The 20,020-nt window shown below is 37.9% G+C and overlaps 1 protein-coding gene across 1 annotated transcript in view; it reads right to left on the bottom strand.

Annotated features, from left to right (window-relative positions):
- Positions 1 to 20,020, bottom strand: part of LOC126457071 (ubiquinol-cytochrome-c reductase complex assembly factor 1) — a 153,652-nt gene that overhangs the window by 73,051 nt on the left and 60,581 nt on the right. Inside the window, exon 2 of the mRNA XM_050093071.1 lies at positions 9,305 to 9,517. Coding sequence (XP_049949028.1) covers positions 9,305 to 9,517 — 213 coding nt within the window. The remainder of the gene's footprint in view (positions 1 to 9,304; positions 9,518 to 20,020) is intronic.

The following is a 20,020-nucleotide window of genomic DNA, read 5'->3' as shown; positions in this document are numbered from 1 at the left end:
TTTGGCGGTCTATGCAAGAATGGTCTGATGTCTGTATTTGTGTCTTTGTATTCTATATATGTCAGCTGAAATTTCTCTTCTATATCTAACATGTGTGTCTCTTCGTGTTCTATTTGTGCTTGTTCTGGTGGCTGTCTTAAGATTTCGTTTTCCTCTGATTGTTTAATTGATGCGTGTTGGTCTTTGTTTGTTTGCTCTGGGATGTTTGAGTCCATTACTATATTTTTTTCTTCTTCTGATTGCACATTATTTTGTTCCAGTATTTGTTGTACTTGTTGCTTGATGTTTTCTAATCACACTAAAAGGGGGGTTAGCCCTATTAGTGGTTTGATCTTTTCGTCGCCTTTTACGACTGGCAGAACATACCGGAGGCCTATTCTTTTCCCGGGCCTCCACGGGGTTTATTATTATTATTATTATTATTATTATTATTATTATTATTATATTTAAATATGTCTGCTTGTGTTTGTATATGTGTGGATGGATATGTGTGTGTGTGCGCGAGTGTATACCCGTCCTTTTTTCCCCCTAAGGTAAGTCTTTCCGCTCCCGGGATTGGAATGACTCCTTACCCTCTCCTTTAAAACCCAAATCCTTTCATCTTTCCCTCTCCTTCCCTCTTTCCTGACGAGGCAACCGTTGGTTGCGAAAGCTAGAATTTTGTGTGTATGTTTGTGTTTGTTTGTGTGTCTGTCGACCTGCCAGCACTTTCATTTGGTAAGTCACATCATCTTTGTTTTTAGATATATATTTCCTACGTGGAATGTTTCCCTCTATTATAACTGTATCCATAATTTGTATTATTTAGCATGTTGGATAGTGGGTTCAGAGCAAGGCAGAACCAGAAAGGACTTAATGAGTCTCCTTGGTATATTCCACGCTTAATCTGTATTGGCTCTGATGTGATAGTATTTGAATTTATTTGGATATTAAGTGTGGTTTTACAATTTTTCATTACTATGTTTAGGAACTGTATCAATTTAGGATCTACTTTGTATATTTCCAATATTTGTAGTAACCATGAGTGAGGTACACTATCGAAAGCTTTTTGGTAATCAATGTATGCGCAGTGTAGCGACCTTTGTTTAGTTTTAGCTTGGTATGTCACCTCTGCATCTATTATCAGTTGCTCTTTACATCCTCTTGCTCATTTGCAGAGCCTCTTTGTTCTTCATTCATAATTTTGTTCTGTGTTGTATGTGTCATTAATTTCTGTGTAATGACTCAAGTTAATATTTTGTATATTGTTGGTAGGCATGTTATGGGGCGATATTTAGCTGGGTTTGCTGTGTCTGCTTGATCTTTAAGTTTCAGATAACTTATTCCATGTGTAAGTGTATCAGGGAATGTGTATGGGTCTGCATTGTAACTGTTAAATAATTTATATCTAAAAACAAAGATGATGAGACTTACCAAACAAAAGCGCTGGCAGGTCGATAGACACACAAACAAACATAAACATACACACAAAATTCAAGCTTTCGCAACAAACGGTTGCTTCATCAGGAAAGAGGGAAGGAGAGGGAAAGAAGAAAGGATGTGGGTTTTAAGGGGGAGGGTAAGGAGTCATTCCAATCCTGGGAGCGGAAAGACTTACCTTAGGGGGAAAAAAGGACAGGTATACACTTGTGTGCGCGCGCGCGCGCGCGCGCGCGCGCACACGCACGCACACACACACACACACACACACACACACACACACACACACACACACACACACACACACACACACACACACACAAAAGCAGACATTTGTAAAGGCCTTTACAAATGTCTGCTTGTGTCTGTGTATGTGCGGATGGATATGTGTGCGCGCGTGCGAGTGTATACCTGTCCTTTTCCCCCCCAAAGGTAAGTCTTTCTGCTCCCGGGATAGGAATGACTCCTTACCCTCTCCCATAAATCCCACATCCTTTCTTCTTTCCCTCTCCTTCCCTCTTTCCTGATGAAGCAACCGTTAGTTGCGAAAGCTTGAATTTTGTGTGTGTGTGTTTGTGTGTCTATCAACCTGCCAGCGCTTTTGTTTGGTAAGTCTCATCATCTTTGTTTTTAGATATATTTTTCCCACGTGGAATGTTTCCCTCTATTATATTCATATTGTTAAATAATTTAGTTAGATGTGAATGTGTTGAGGTGAACCTCTTTAGCCAGAAATTTGCTATTTTATCTTTTCCAGGGGCTTTCCAATTGTGAGTAGAATTAATTGCTTGGATGACTTCATGTTGCAAAATTATCACTTCAGGCATTCGTGGTATCATCTTGTATTAGTCTGTTTCTGCTTGTACCCACCGTGCGTGTCTTATGTTGTACCGGGTTTGACCATATGTTGCTTCAGAAGTGTTCCATGTCTATTATGTTTGGTGGATTGTCTATTTTAATGTGAGTGTTATCTATTGTCTGGTAAAATTTCTTTTGGTTTGTGTTGAATGTTTGGTTTTGTTTCCTTCTATTTTCACTTTTTTGTATCTTCTAAGTCGTTTGGCCAATGCTTGTAATTTCTGCTTCTTTTCATCCAACTGCTCTATCGCTTCTTGTTGTAAGATTTTACCTAACCTTTTTCGTTTTTTGTCTGATATTTCATTTCTTATAAATTGTGTTAGCTGTCCGATGTCTTTTCTCAGTTTTTCTATTCTGATCTGTAGCCTGTGTTGCCATGCTGGTTTTGTGGGTTTCTTCTGTGTGTTGGTTGGTTCTGATCTCCGCCTAGTGTGTATATTTAGTGTAGTGAGTGCTCCTATATAAATCGGTAGTTGTAACTCTTCCATAGTTGTATTTTCATTTATTTTGTTGTGTATGATTGTGTTGATAGTAGTAGTTGTTTTGACTTGTGGGTTATTTGGTGGTCTATGTAAGAACTGTCTAATGTCCGTATTTGTGTCTTTGTATTCTATATATGTCAGCTGAAATTTTTGTTCTATATCTAACATGTGTGTCACTTCGTGTTCTATTTGTGCTTGTTCTGGTGGTTGTCTTAAGAGTTCGTTTTCCTCTGATTGTTTAATTGATGCGTGTTGTTCTTTGTTTGTTTGCTCTGGGATGTTTGAGTCCATTACTATATTTTTTTCTTCTTCTGATTGCACATTATTTTGTTCCAGTATTTGTTGTACTTGTTGCTTGATGTTTTCTAATTCTGACTGGGGTATCCTGTTATTTTTGATTATTACACGGATCTGATCAGCTAGTCGTTGTTCTGTTAAAAATTTTAATTCTGGGTATCTGGTAATAAATGTTGTGTATACTTGTGATCTGTATCCAGTTGTGTTGGTTCCTAAGTTTGTCGCTTGGTAATAACAGAACATGAGGTGTTGGTTAACTTCATCTGACCATCTCATCCTCTGTCTTTGTTTTCCTTCTAGAGTGGTTGCAGGTAGCATATCCTGCAAAACACCTCTATTTGGATTTAAATCATTTTCCGTGTGGCAAGCAGTGTCGTTACCATTGCGGACGGGCATAGGGTTCAAGCGTCGTCCCCGACCATGACAGCGCTTGTCCGAGGCTTCATTAGTTCTGTCCTGAACCAACTAATCACACTACAAGGGGGGTTAGCCCCATTAGTAGTTTGTTCTTTTTGTCGCCTTTTACGACTAGCAGAACATACCGGAGGCCTATTCTTTTCCCGGGCCTCCACGGGTATTATTATTATTATTATTATTATTATTATTATTATTATTATTATTATTATTATTATTATTATTTATTATTATTTCTAGAATTAAAACCAAAACAAAATCCTTGTATTCACCACTATCCTAGTGCCAAGTCAATTCACTGTAAGTCGCTACAAACAGAAATCAGTTAGCCCTACTTAAGACACTACTTATAATTAAATTTTTAACAATGAAATGAAATCATCACAATAACTGAACTGAATACTGATTCATTTAATACTATGCAACATACAGCCAATCTCCTGATAACAACATAAATGCAATAACAATAAAAAGTCATGCAGGATTCCACCAACCAGCCATGAAAAGCATTTAACAATGGGTCATTTCATGTCAGCTCACCTGGCCTGTCTGACCGTGGTGAATTTCTATGAAATTGTGTGTAAACATTCACACATGTCCCCAATGAACACTCATACAGTTTAATGTTCATCAAAGCAATACACCTACTTGCCAAGATAATAGTCACTTGCTGGACTCCAAGCATGAGTGCACAGAGCGAACGTGAATTTCTAGTAATTTTTGAGCTGTTATACCTCAGGAAACATTTCTTGAAAGAAACGAAATTTGGCCATCTTGCACAGCTTTATGCGTTCTCTTAAGAATAATGCAGAAAAGAATTCTACAAGCCAGTTTCAGCCAGAAAAGTTTACACAAAATCGCCCAATAACTTTCAAAGTTTCCGTTCTTATATTTCAAGGAACATGAAACTTGGCAAGTAGTAACCTAGCACCAGAAGGTTCCCAAACATGAAGTTCCATTTATGTACCTCTCTTATAAAGACCAAAAATTTTGTATTTTGCAAAAAAAAAAAAAAAAAAAAGCTGTTCTAAAAAAACTGTTCTATAGAACTTTCCAAACTGGGCTCGCTAGAAGGACCTTGGTTTTAATTGGGAAAGAAGTATATTTGATTATCCAACACAGACTAACAATGTTAGATAATCTGAATCAAAGTTGGGCACAAAAATCATGGCACAGAAAAATGAAAACTTCAAATTCTTATTTCACACAGTAAAAATGTGTTGAACATGAATCTCGATATGCAATAGCTCAGTAGCACAAGGGCATGGAATACAGAATACCAACTATTCTCCAATAATTTAGATATTTCCCAGAAAGATGGATGTTTTTTGTGAAAAGATGAAAATAGAACATATTCAACACTTCTTTCACAAATACCATTTTCTGTTAAACTTCAAAACCAGTCTCATTCGAAATAATGTGTTTCAAGCCCCTCCAGAACAGTGGGTTTAATTTCCTAGATGGGCTAACAATAGTACACGATTTGGAGCAAATACTTGTAAAAATCACACTGCAAATAAAGTTTTAACTTTGGTTTCTTATATCTTATTGATTACAGGCATGATACGGATGAAACTTTGGACAACAACTTAGCAACATAAGGTTGCCCAACTTAAGATATCATTCATATTCTTCATTCCAAATTTCTGCAAAATCTGTTCAAGCTTGATTTTTATAAAAATTACAAAAGATATCACGTTCAATTTTCTTTCATAAAATCTGTTTTCCATAATTGATTTCAAACTAACCACAACTGAAAAGAGCATGTTTTCAAGCATCCACAAAATCACAATCATTTTTCCAATGTGCACTAACAATACCTGAAAATGACAAATTGGAGGATATGTACCAAGGCAACAGGCTACATTGCAGTAACCTAGTTTGAGAACATCAACCAGCAACCCCATCGACATTACGGGGTCACACAATAACAGCCATGGGTAGATTTCTTCATCAAGGTTCACAAACCTGTAATTTGGTATCTTAATTTCAGTTTCAAAGACCTATGGTAATACCTGTCTGCTTAAAATGTGATTTGCTGTAACTATCTCATATTCTAAAATCTGTAGGAGTACCTCATATACAAGTAGATGACAACATTGCAGTTTACACCTTTCGAAATTTTGGAGCCATTTTCTGCACTTTGTTTTCTGTAAACTGATACTTTCGGCCAGATGATTATATTGAAGGAAACGAGAGGGCGGATATGAGGTAGTGTTCTGGTACCCAACAAGCATTCTGTCTTTCGAGCCAATAAAATGAATCAGCCGAGCCTTCAGGATGCATAAATCTTATCAGTGCATCATTTTGTTCTGTTGGTGTATCAATAATGTTGCTGATCTACCATTAATTATAATATATACAGGATATGTAACAGTCATGTAACAACTACATCAGTTTCCAAACTGACAATTCTCTCTCATACGGTTCTGGAATGTATATGTGTTTCATGCAATGTACATTTTGGTCTTGAAAGTTGGATAGATTTTTTGGCATCAAGACTTGACTTGTTGATGGCCTTTGTACACTTGTGCAAGTAGCCAATCGCTTGGTTGTGCCACCAATCCCATTTAATGGAGATTTTTTGTGGTTGTGCCAAAAAGTCCCAGCAACATCAATGTTGAAATCGGTTTTGTGGCTAAAGATCTTATTTTTGTATGTTCTACAGCTAAGAATATCCTCACTGACATAATAAGCTATAAAATTACATACCTTCGCTTGCAACTTTCCCTACAAAATCCCTGAGCAGCATCTTGAACAAATGAATAATTTTCAGAAAAGTCTTTGGAATGTAAATTAGGAAACCAAACTACAGGTTCAGGAATCTGGATGAAGAAACCTGCTCATGGCTGGTATTGTGCAACTCTTATGGCACTGGGAGTGCTGGCTCATGTTCTTGAACCGGTAGTGACAACGTCACCATGGACTAACGCAATGTAGCGAGGTATTATTTGCCAGTTTAAAAATAAAAACCATATACAATGAAATGAGGACAACAGTTTGCTGCAATGTAGCCTGTTGACATAGCACCTTCTCCCAAATTTGTCTGTCATTTTCAGATATTGTCAGTGCACACCAAATGTGATTTTCTGGATACCTGAAAACATGCTCCTTCCAACTGTGATTAGTTTGAAATCAATTGTGGAAAACAGATTTTATAAAAGCAAACTGAATGTGATTTATTTTTGTAATTTTTACGAAAATCAAGACTGAACTGACTTCGTAAAAATTTAGAAAGTAGTATCTGAATACTTCAAATTAGAAAACTAATGTTGCTAAGTTGTGTCCAAAGTTTCATGATTATCATGCCTTTAATCAATGAGATATGAGAAGCCAAAGTTAAGACTTCATTCACAGCACTATTTTTCTGGCTACTTTGCCTCAATTTTTGTAGCATTGTTAGCCCATGTTGGAAATCAAACCTACTATTCTGGAGGGGCTCAAAACAAATTGGTTCAAATGAGACTGGTTTGGAAGTTTTAACAAAAAATAATATTTGTAAAAGAATTGTCGAATATACTTTATTTTAGTCTTTTTTTTCCATGACAATTTTCACTCCCCACTTTGATTCACATTATGTAGCATTGTTAGCAGGCAGTGGATACAGAATGAGATTTTCACTCTGCAGCGGAGTGTGCGCTGATATGAAACTTCCTGGCAGATTAAAACTGTGTGCCCGACCGAGACTCGAACTCAGTGCGCTGGTATGAAACTTCCTGGCAGATTAAAACTATGTGCCCCACCGAGACTCGAACTCGAAAGTTTGGAAGGTAGGAGACGAGATACTGGCAGAAGTAAAGCTGTGAGTACCGGGTGTGAGTCGTGCTTCGGTAGCTCAGATGGTAGAGCTCTTGCCCGCGAAAGGCAAAGGTCCCGAGTTCGAATCTCGGTCGGGCACACAGTTTTAATCTGCCAGGAAGTTTCAGGCAGTGGATAATCAAATACACTTTTTCTGCAATTAAAACTATGGCATTTCTAATGAGCCCAGTTTGGATAGATTTGTAGGACAATGTTTTCTGAAACACCATGTCAAAAATATCACATTTTGACCTTTTAACAAAATCTTCAACTTTGAACTTAATTTGTTCAGTATTGGAAAGTGGTACATAAATGAAACTTTATATTTGAGACACTTGTGTTGTTAGGTTACCATATGTCATGTTTCACAATATTCTTACCTCTAGTCCCTACGATATAAGAAGGCAAACTTTGAAATTTTTTCAGACTGATTTTTCTAGGCAATTTTGCCTCAACTTTTTTGACTAAATATGGCTTATAGAATTCTTTTCATTATTATTCTTCTTAGGAGGCCACAAAGTTGTACAAGACGGGCAAATTTATTCCTTTCAACAAAATATTGCTGGAGAAATAACAGTTCAGATTAATCAGAAATTCACGCTCACTCTGAGCAAAGTTGCATGTGGAGGCAAATAAGTTACTGTATCTCTGTCAGTATTGCTACAACATACATTAAGCTCCACCAACATTCACTGGGGACGTGGGAATGTTCACATAAAATTTCACCGAAATAAACGATGGCCGAGAAAGAAAATGTTCCAAAACTAAGCTGTCTGACATAGAATGACCCGAATGATAATACTAAATCATAAAACATTTAGTGCACATCAACTATAATCTAATATCGGCCGAGCAAAACATTAGGTAATGCACTTTTTTTATAACGGTGATCTGAAATTTGTCTTTCTGGGTGAAACGTGATTTTTTTAACATTTTAGGGCAACTTTAAGAAGTATTTCAGAAGCTGTGAAATGACTATCGCCTCTGCAGTATATATCTTGCTTAAGGACAATCAGAACGGAGCTTGTAAAGAGGCTAATTTATTTTTGGTGGAGTAAAGGGAGTACAGTACTAAAGAATCACATGAAGTAATCTCTAAATACTTTCTACAGACATTCACACACAAAACTGCTCAGTCCTTGGTCCAGAATACTGATGGATAACAAAGAATATGAAATACAGGGAAAATGTATCAAATGTAAATGACAAGGATTTGACTTCGTAACTGCATACTTCATTTTAAGGTACGTGCAAAAAGATGGTTATAGTAGCAGAAAGAAATTTTAAGAAGTGCACACAAAGACCCTAACAAAATGCTGTATGGGTAGCAGACTTTGTGAAAGCACATGTAAGTTAGAAATTACTTTGTTTCTCTAATGCTAAGTAGCGTTTCAAGCTATAGTTTCTTCCTGAGAACTCCATCAGCTGCCCAGTTTTCAGCTTCCTCAGCGTTTACGTCTATCACTTTATCATCCAATCAATGGCCATATGCGCTTGTGAGACCTGAGAAATGTCAGTAAAACCAGCACATTAAGCTCAATGTTCGCATCAACTATCCTTGAGGCAAATTCTGAAGATCAGTTAGCCTGTCCACATTTCAAATGGTGACAGGCTGAGAAGAGGTGGTCTGCACAACCTGTACAAAATCATAGCTGACAGATGACTGAAGCTTGTGGGGCTGTTCTATGCATGAAAGATGGAAGAATTCCCAAATCAGCACTACTGCAGAAACCAGCAAACCTCTTAACCCATAAAAGAATTTTTATGAAGGACATAAACTGGGAAGTTTATAATGCCTACAAATGACAGGAATCTGGTGCTAAAACTTTTCAAAAGGAAAAAAGTTGTTTAATATTAAATTCTGATATTAGGTTTAAATGACAATTACAAGAATAAATCAGTTAGTTAATAAGTTGTCATATATGCTGAAGACAGCTGAGACGTGGACTGCAAAATTCCCAGTATCACCTGGAAGTGGCATATTTTTTTATCCATGCACTTAGAAATTACAGAGTTAGATAACTTCAGTACCTTACCGACTTCGAATGATCCAAGACACCCAAACGTCTAGTCAGTTTCCTTATCACTCCATCATCTGATTGGTTGGCACCAACAGCTAAAACTTTTGTTTCTTTTTGAACAGGAACAGAGGTATGAATGAAACAGTGGCATCTTGTTGCTGAAGAGCTTACAATTGTGGGTTTTAGATATTCTGCTACAACTGTTCTTCTGTAACACTGCGTTGGTACCTGTAAACAAATATGTGCATGAGATATTGAAATTTTGAACTCAAACTATTAAATATTCATTCATAATCAAAGACAAAAATCAGTATTAGAATAATTTATGACAGGAAAGCAGCCTACTAACCCAAATTTAAAAATAATTGTTGCATACGTAACTACGAGGGTTGGAACTTTAATAGTGGCAACTATTTATTTACAGCTCGTACAAAACAGATACGTGTTTCAAAGTTTTACTGACCTTCAAAGTAGTCACCAGCATTGTGTATAACCTGCTGTCAGAGATGTGGAAGCCATAGGATACTCTTAGCAGTGCCAGTTGTGTTGACAGTTCGAGTGGTGCCGTCTATTGCCCGACGAATTTGTAGCAGATCTGAAGCAAATACTGTGAAGTGTTACCTTCAGTTTAGAAATAGAGTTGAACATACGAGGGCGTAAATCAGGGGAATGTAGTAGGTGGTATAGCACTTAGCAGCCCCATCAGTCAAATCAGTAACAGCTTGCACTGTACGTGCTTGAGCATTGTCCTGCAAAATGATGGTCAGGTCATGCAGAAAGTGTCATCACTTCTGCCTCTATGCTATTCATTTTTGGAACACAACCTACAACCAGCTTAGAGGCAGAAGTGAAAACACTTTCTGCAGAACCTGACCATCATTTTGCAGGACAATGCTCGAACACGTACATCGCAAGCTGTTACTGATTTGTTTGACTGACGGGACTGCTAATTGCTATACCACCTACTTCACTCCCCTGACTTTAGCCCTTGCGAGTTCAACTCTCTCTCTAAACTGAAGGAAACACTTCAAGGCATCTGCTTCGGAACTACTACAAATTCGCTGGGCAATAGACCACGCCGTTCGAACTGTCAACACAACTGGCACTACTAAGAGTATCCTAAGGCTTCCACATCGCTGGCAACGGGTTATACACAATGCTGGTGACTACTTCGAAGGTCAGTAAAACTTTGAAACACATATCTATTTTGTACGAGCTGTAAATAAATAGTTGCCACTATTAAAGTTCCAACCCTCGCATATTTTTAAAACTGTGCTTACTAGTCAAACTCCAGTTTCAGCACCTGGTACTAACGCACTTATCTTGTTTTCAAAGTACTATTTAAATACCTTAATAATACACCTGGTCCTACCACTCACTTTCACCTTATGTCTTATACCATACTGCATGAAATTTTGCCCATTATTTACTTCTGAGTACCAGTGTAACTTGGGTCACTAAAAATAAGTAACCCTGTTTTAGGTAAGAAATATTTCACTCATCATTATTTCTATTCACTCCACTGTTTTCAACCAGTCTGTATTCCAAACCACAAGGAGAATTTTAATGTGACTTTGATGGACTTCACTGAGTGAAGCGGTGCAGTGGTTAGCACACTGAACTCCCATTAAGGAGTACAACAGTTCAAATCATTGCCCGGCCATTCAGATTTGGGTTTTCTGTGATTTCCTCAAGTCACTCCAGGCAAACTGTTCTTCAAAAACGGCATGGCTGATTTCCTTCCCCTTTCTTCCACAGTACGAGCTTGTGTTGTGTGTCTAATGACCGCACTGTTGATGGGATGTTAAACTGTTAATCTTTCTTCCTTTTTGTGATGGACTTCAAGCTGGTGGTGGTAGTGGTACGTATGTGGCACTCAACAGCAAGGTCATCAATACTACACTAATTGGAGATGTGTATCATTATTATTACCAAAAGGTAAAATGTAAAATATAATTCTCAGCCACTCCGTCTCACCCGCACTTTCACACAAAAGACTAAGGAGACATGTGCTGCCAGTCATTTATGGTTAAAACACAGACTAACCCACAACAGCTGAATAATATAGTAAGGAACTGTGCCTGGTCGATCAACGGGGAAATAAAAAAAATAAATCAATCACCCTGGAACAATGGTATGGTGAACACGGATGGAATGCTAGTGACTGTGGGGTTGAGAGTACATTGCATACATGTTGCTTCATGAGAATTTGCTGGCACATGATAAGCAGTGGACCACTAGCCAGTCTAACTACCACAACACAGAGGCTGGGAATCAGATTGTTTCTGTGTGATCTTGTTACCAACTCATTCCCCTCATGGTGAACAGTATTGATGTGCAATAAGATGGCCTATCCGAGCTGTAAACTATGTATTTGGAGTCAAGGCGGAATTGCACAAACTCCTTGTAAAACTGCAGCAGACATGTTCGGTCTGTTTCACATGACCTGTGGTCGAGTCATTTTAAAATGTCTTCAGGTTTTCAACTTTTACATTCGACAGATGTGGTAACCATGTCAGCCACTCATCAAATGTGAGACCCAGAAACTCCACCAACTCCTGCAATACGAGGTGCATTCAAGTTCTAAGGCCTCCGATTTTTTTTCTCCGGACTGGAAAGAGATAGAAACATGCGCACTGTTTTAAAATAAGGCCGCGTTCATTGTCAATACGTCCCAGAGATGGCAGCACCGTACGGCAGATTGAATTTTACCGCCAGCGGCAAGAATGAGAACTGTTTTAAATACTTAAAATGGCGATGTTTTCCTTACTTGAACAGCGTGCAATCATTCGTTTTCTCAATTTGCATGGTGTGAAACCAATTGAAATTCATCGACAGTTGAAGGAGACATGTGGTGATGGAGTTATGGATGTGTCGAAAGTGCGTTCGTGGGTGCGAAAGTTCAATGAAGGCAGAACATCGTGTGACAACAAACCGAAACAACCTCGGGCTCACACAAGCCGGTCTGACGACATGATCGAGAAAGTCGAGGGAATTGTTTTGGGGGGTCGCCGAATGACTGTTGAACAGATCGCCTCCAGAGTTGTCATTTCTGTGGGTTCTGTGCCCACAATCCTCCATGACGACCTGAAAATGCGAAAAGTGTCATCCAGGTGGGTGGCACGAATGCTGACGGACGACCACATGGCTGCCCGTGTGGCATGTTGCCAAGCAATGTTGACGCGCGATGACAGCATGAATGGGACTTTCTTTTCGTCGGTTGTGACAATGGATGAGACGTGGATGCCGTTTTTCAATCCAGAAACAAAGCGCCAGTCAGCTCAATGGAAGCACACAGATTCACCGCCACCAAAAATATTTTGGGTGACCGGCAGTGCTGTAAAAATGATGGTGTCCATGTTCTGGGACAGCAAGGGCGTAATCCTTACCCATTGTGTTCCAAAGGGCACTACGGTAACAGGTGCATACTACGAAAATGATTTGAAGAACAAATTCCTTCCTGCACTGCAACAAAAACGTCCGGGAAGGGCTGCGCGTGTGCTGTTTCACCAAGACAACGCACCCGCACATCGAGCTAACGTTACGCAACAGTTTCTTTGTGATAACAACTTTGAAGTGATTCCTCATGCTCCCTACTCACCTGACCTGGCGCCTAGTGACTTTTGGCTTTTTCCAACAATGAAAGACACTCTCCATGGCTGCACATTCACCAGCTGTGCTGCTACTGCCTCAGCGATTTTCCAGTGATCAAAACAGACTCCTAAAGAAGCCTTCGCCACTGCCATGGAATCATGGCATCAGCGTTGTGAAAAATGTGTACGTCTGCAGGGCGATTACGTCGAGAAGTAATGCCAGTCTCATCGATTTCGGGTGAGTAGTTAATTAGAAAAAAAATCTGAGGCCTTAGAACTTGAATGCACCTCGTACTGTGAATTGTAGCTGACAAGTGGTTGTTGCAAGGCCGGAGAAGGAACATAATATGGCAAAGTTCCCTGCAAACAAACAACACCAAATGGAAGACTTTACATGGCAATAGCACATAGTCACACTTAATACAGATCCCTGAGGGACACCATTCTCTTACTTGAATTGCCCAGAAAGAGCATCACTACCCTGATATAAAAAAATAAGTCTGGAAAGGAAGGACAGTACGAATATTGGTAGCCATCCTCTTTAAGTCCCACTTGTGGAGATTTCCTAGGATGTGATGCTTCCAGCTAGCATCGTAGATCCTCTCACAATCAAAGAGAATACCTATGAGGTGCTGCCTATGTACAAAAGATAGTTGCATTCCCACCCGTAGCATAGTAAGGTTGTCCAAGGTTAAATTATTCCTCCGAAACCCACTACACTAGTAGAGGCTCTGCAGTTCCCATGATTCTAGGACCAAAGCCAGATGCTGACTGACCACACATTCTAGCATCTTTCCTACACAGCTAGCGAGGGCCATGCTATAGTTACTACTGGGCAATGTGTGGGAGGAGATAACGAACTTGCCTTCTTCCATGAGTCGGGAAAGTCTCCAGTCAATCACATTTTATGAAAAAGAGATTGGATGATAACCTTTGCGTCCACTTTGAGGTACTGTAACATGCTGTTCTGGCTATGGTCCTTGCCTGACACAGTCTCCCAGACCTGAGAGAATGCACACTGAAGCTCCCACACAGAAAAGGGTCCGCTATAGTCCTTGGTGTTGTAGGAACGGAAATTCCAACCACCCTTATACATTAATGGCTGATGGCAGCAGAAAGCTGGATCCTGATTTTCAGTGGCAGTGATCAAACTGAAGCACTCTGCCATTGCCTGGACAATGCCTCCAGGTACAGAATGTGTAATGGTACTTTGACTTCCGCACCTCCGCCAATACAAAGTTTTAATTTACGATTGCGCACGCAGAAGAGCGCTGCGCCAGCGACCGATTTTATAAATAATTTTTTTTTTTTTACTTTTGCGTAGGTTTTTTGTTTTTAAGAACTAATGGAGGACACTCTCTCTCTTGTCTTGATACGAAAGACGTGTATTTTTCCGCGCTGTGTTGAATGTGCCTTTGGGTGAAAATTAAAATTACATTACAAAGCGAGGTTGTTTCAATAGCTAATGAGAAGATAATAAAGGTAACACTACAATTGGCGACCGTGACAGGACTTGCAATCTTCGGATTTGCTACAAGTGCAGTTTGGATTTGATACAAGTGCAGTTACTATAAATTTTGGACATTTTATCTAATTTTAACCACTTAATAGCATCAGAAAATGAATTTGGACTAAGTCTCATTCATTTCAATTGTAATGTTACGTGCATGAAATTTACAACAATATTGTTTTCCCTGTTATTAATTCGTGTTAATTTTCATTTTCATGTTGAGGAAATTAATTTGGTTAAAAAAAAAAAAAAAAAAAAAAAAAAAAAAAAAAAAAAAAAAAAAAAAAAAAAGGATAATGTTCCGTAAAATAATTTTCACGGACGCGAAAGAAAAATTTTGGATTGAAAACTGTATATTTGATGCTACATTTGCAACATAAGACTGAAAAAAATAAAAATAAAAATAAAAATAAATAAATAAATAAAAAAATAAAAAAGGTGAGTACAGAAATTTACATTTTTTCCAGTTTCAAGCAGCCATCTGTACTTCCTTTATTCTGATCCATTTATTTCGAAATTATTTTTTTCAAATTGTAGTTAAAATTGATTTACTACTATTATTGCAAATGATAAGTGAAGAGCATATTCACAGTCATTTATTTGTGAGAGGGAAATTTCAGTACCAGTTTAATAATTCAATTTCTAATTAGAAATCATAAAGAAATATCCATTTCCATAAGAGAAATTTCAGATTTCAACATATCATATTTTAAAATTTTTTTTGCCATTGAAAAATTTTATATGCAATTAATTACGAAAATCGCAAGATGGACGCTAGACGCATAGAAATTGTTTCCGCGGACGAGCTTAGTGAAAGTGACATTGCAAAACATGTCCGACAGTCAAATGAATACTGAACTTAATTGTGAGGATGTTCAAGACATAATTTTACCGGATCGATTAAGACAACAACCCCTATATTTAAACAGATATACAGGCGAATGGAGAGTGAGTACTACGCGACAAAACGTGACATTGACAACGTCACCTTCAGAACCAGACATCAATCAGACACGAAAAAATGGCGAAACTAAGACACAGGACTCTGACATGCTCAACCAGATTCTGAAGTTACTTGGTGACCAAAACAGAAAATTTGACACTTTATACAAAAGATTTGACGCTTTACACAACAATTTAAAACGTGACATTGGGAAATTTGACACTAAATTCGATGAACTGACACGGGACATAAAACAAAATTTTGAAAAACAATCGAGACAAATTGCCGACTTGACAGAAACCACCAGTAGTCTTGGAAGGAAATTTACCGACTTATAAGACAAGGTTATGAGACAAGAAAAGGTATTTGTGGAATTCAGTGATGAGACAAAAACTGACTTACAACGATGTAATGAGAAATTGTTAACAGTAGTTTTGAACAACAGAAAACCAGTACCCGAGTTGACGAATTACGACAGTCACACAATTCCGTAAAAACAAACCAAGAACACTTAGACCTGACGATTACAGACCTTTCAGACAGATTAAATGGTGTAACATTGGAGCAGAAATCCTTACAGGAAAAGTTAGAAAAGCTTGAAGACAGAGCAGATGTAGCATCTTTAAAGAATGACAACTCTAGCAGAAAAACTTGTACATGAATGCAAATTATGTGATGATTATTTAGATGAGAAGTTTGAGACAATGACACAGATCATTTTAGATAAGACAAAGGAACAAGTAAAGGGAGAAACAGATAATATTCGGAAAGAGGTACGTAAACTTAAAGAAAATGTAATACCAAGTTCGTCAGTGATACCAAAACCCATAACAGGCAACCAAAACATAAATGAGAATCATAATAATGCTAGACCCAGCACACAGCCGAAAATAGAATTACCAATGAGTGATACAAATCCCAATGAACCATTTTCAATACTACCACAAGATCAAAATTACTATCAGACATCACCACATACTATGAACAGTTTGACACAAAATGCAGGACCCATAATACCATCGGGAGTAGCTGATGAAACATTAGTATGACATGGATACTTTCAGACATTTTCATGTGATGAGAAAGACAAAGTGCATCCGATTGTTTTCATCCGCTCTTTTGATGGTATTTTCCCGAGACATTGGTTAGAAGCCGATAAAATTCGATATGTTACAAATTTGTTATGTGGAAGAGCAGCTAAGTGGGGAGCAGCAATTAAAAGACGATGTTTAACATTTGAACAGTTTGAACATGCATTTCTTGAGGAATTCTGGTCGATCACAGAACAGCAAAGTTTAAAACGAGAAGTATACAATCCACAAATTCACAACCCGAAGAAAGAGACTTTACGACAATACTTTGAACGCTACCTAGACAAAACATTATATTGGACAAAACCAGCAGATTTACCAGATGTAATTAGAACACTTAAAAGCCACTTACCATTTCCTTACCGTGATAAATTAATAGGAGTGTCCGAGGACAACATAAAGAATTTTTTCAGTTATGTTGATGAGATAGATGTTGTTTACGGAGATGAGATCAGGAATTTCAATCAATTGTATCCGATCCATCCAAGCAATTCGCGTACGCACAACAGAAATGACAGAGGCTATTGGAATCCGCCTCCGACACCACAACAAAACACTCAAAGAAACAATTCGCACTACACTGGGACAAATCCATTCAATATTAGGAGAAACAACTCGCAGCATTGGCAAGGAAACAGTAATTATTACTATAATGGTTATCCAAACAGTAATTACAATCAGAACAATAACAGTTATATTCAAAATAACAACAACAGAAGAAGGAACCGAAATTATAGAGATCAAAGAAGAGAGGATAACAGGTACCATCCAGGATATTTTCAGAGAAACAACATCCAACAACATCCAAACATGTATTGCAGGAATAACAGTAATGACAATACCAGTTACAGTCATGCGCGAAATAATGTATGGGGAAATCACAATGGGCCACCGCCACGACACATGCAATACAGCAACCCTCAATTCGTACCTAACGGAACTCCCAATGCGACGCGAGGTAATGTCAACAACCAAACAGCTGATACTTGGGTGACGCGAGACAGAAATGTAAATATTATTGAGTTGGGCAATGAACCCAACCCGCAGCAACAACCGACTTTGCCAGAAAACGAACGACGACCAAGCTAAGCGCTAGAGTTACGGTCGATAGGGAGCAGAGCGCAACGGAACCGACGATTTGTTTTCTCCGATATGATGACAGTAAGAAAATAGAAAAAGAATTATATCAGGATGTAGATTTTAATAGTACCAGTAAAACAAAGAAGATTATTCAGGCTATAACACGAGTTATGATTGGTAGTTATGAAGTGGAAGTAATGTTAGATACAGGAGCAGCAGCAAGTGTCATTTCAATGTCCTTATATAATGAACTCAAACAAATAATGAACATACAAACATTGCCAGTACAGAATTGTCACATTATAAGTGCCACCAGTAACAAATCAAAGAATGTGAAATTTCAAGTGCTAATTAACTTCACATTTTCAAATATACCACTCAATTACAGTTTTCTGGTAGTAGACAAATTAGTTATGCATTGCATATTAGGAATTGACTTTTTGAATGAATATCAAGCAATCATAGATTTAGAAAAAGGGAAATGTCATTTAACCGTAAACCAACAACAACTGACAATAGAGTTAACATAGGGTAAAAACGTAAACAGTAAACAAGGTAAATTTGAACAGTTACATTTTGTGTATCCACCAGCAATAAACATATGTGATTTAACTTTTAATGAAGCTGTATCTCAGGGAATTAAACCTAATGATTTATATGAGAAATGCACAGAATCTGAATATCTGACGAAGGAACAACAACTTGAATTACTTGAAGTTTTGCAGCAATTTGCTGAGGTATTTGTGGAGAAACCTGGAATTATTAGAGGCTATACTTATGAGATGGATGTTAAGCCACACAGAACATACTGTAGAACATATTATAATATTCCTTGGTCAAAGAAACCCGCAGTTTTGAAAGAGATTGAAAAAATGCAAGCTTGGGGTATCATTGAAAGGTCACATTCACCATATTGCAGTCCGATACTAGCAGTTAATAAAGAGGATGATAGTGTAAGGTTAGTGCTGGACGCACGAGAAATTAACAAAGTTATAATCCCAATCAACACACGACCTATTAATTTGGAAGAACAACTTTTAAAATTTCATAATGTACAGTATTTAACCAATATCGACCTCCGCTCATCATTTTGGCAGGTGAACCTCCATAAAAACAGTCGTAAATACACTGCATTTCTATGTGAGGGACGTAGTTATCAATTTTGTGTTCTACCCTTTGGTCTACGAGTGAGTGCTGGAGTATTTATTGAAGCCTTAGATGCTGTTCTTGGACCACAATTGTTATCGCAAATCACAGTTTATGTTGACGACATTGTCATTGCCACCACTACTTGGGAAGAACATGTAAATCTTTTGAAGCAACTTCTGACTAAATTTTATGACGCAGGTGTCACTATCAATTTATCAAAGACGAAATTAGGGAGGAGAGAAATCAAATTCCTTGGTCACATCATATCAACTGAAGGCATTTATCCCGAATCAAGAAAAATTGATGCAATAAAGAATTTTCCATCCCCACAGAATCGTAAACAACTCAAAGTCTTTCTTGGTCTATTTTCATTCTTCAGGAAATTTGTACCCTACCACCTTCTTAACAGTCCACATCTTCTATCTTTACTCAAAAGAAATAATATTTGGAAATGGACAGATTTTGAAGCGATTAAGAATGCTTTAGTTAATGCACCGTAGTTATGTCATCCTGACATGACGTCAGACTTTTGCCTAGTAACAGATGCAAGTTCCTATGCACTCGGAGCATTTTTATTCCAAATTCATGTAAAAGATGAACAAACAGTCATCAAACCTATAAGTTTTGCTAGCCGCACGCTCACTGAATGCAAAAAGTCATATTCAGTGACCGAGCGCGAAACACTTGCCATAGTATGGGCATTTCGCAAGTTTCGCTACTTTCTATGGGGAAAACGTACTAAGCTTTATACTGATCATCAAGCTCTTTCTTTCCTGCTATCATGCAAGTTATTACATTCACGTCTTGCATGCTGGTGTGCATCACTACAAGAATATGATTTTGATATTATATATATAAAAGGAGAATCCAACATTATAGCCGATGCTCTATCTCGTTTGCCACAAGGCCTACAAGAATTTTCAGATGTGACAGAACAAACATCAGATTTCAAAATTTTACTCATGTATGACGGTACATTTGCACCTTACTACAAAAACATGTGCAGGAAGTTAGCCATATTGCAGGACAATGATCCCAGGTGGATCCAGATAAAGAATAAATTACGTGCAGGAACAGACCCACATCTTGAAAAATATTACACCTTACACAAAGAAGTATTATTTCACCGACGAAACCCTGAATCACAGCATTGGTGTGTTTGCTTACCTGAAGCTCATGTTGATGATTTTATTTTATTTACACACAGAACTTGGGGACACTATGGTGTAACCAAATGTACAGATAAGATTATACAATATTGCTACTTTCCAAATTTAAGGCGAAGAGTATTGAGTAATATTAGGAAATGCATCATATGTCAGAAAGCCAAATATTCTAATCGCACAAGCATGAATGAATTGCACC

This window comes from Schistocerca serialis, chromosome 2, assembly GCF_023864345.2.
Source record: "Schistocerca serialis cubense isolate TAMUIC-IGC-003099 chromosome 2, iqSchSeri2.2, whole genome shotgun sequence".
Taxonomy (NCBI): domain Eukaryota; kingdom Metazoa; phylum Arthropoda; class Insecta; order Orthoptera; family Acrididae; genus Schistocerca; species Schistocerca serialis.
The sequence above is the reverse complement of the archived record's forward strand: the minus strand, read 5'-3'. Positions and strand labels throughout refer to the sequence as shown.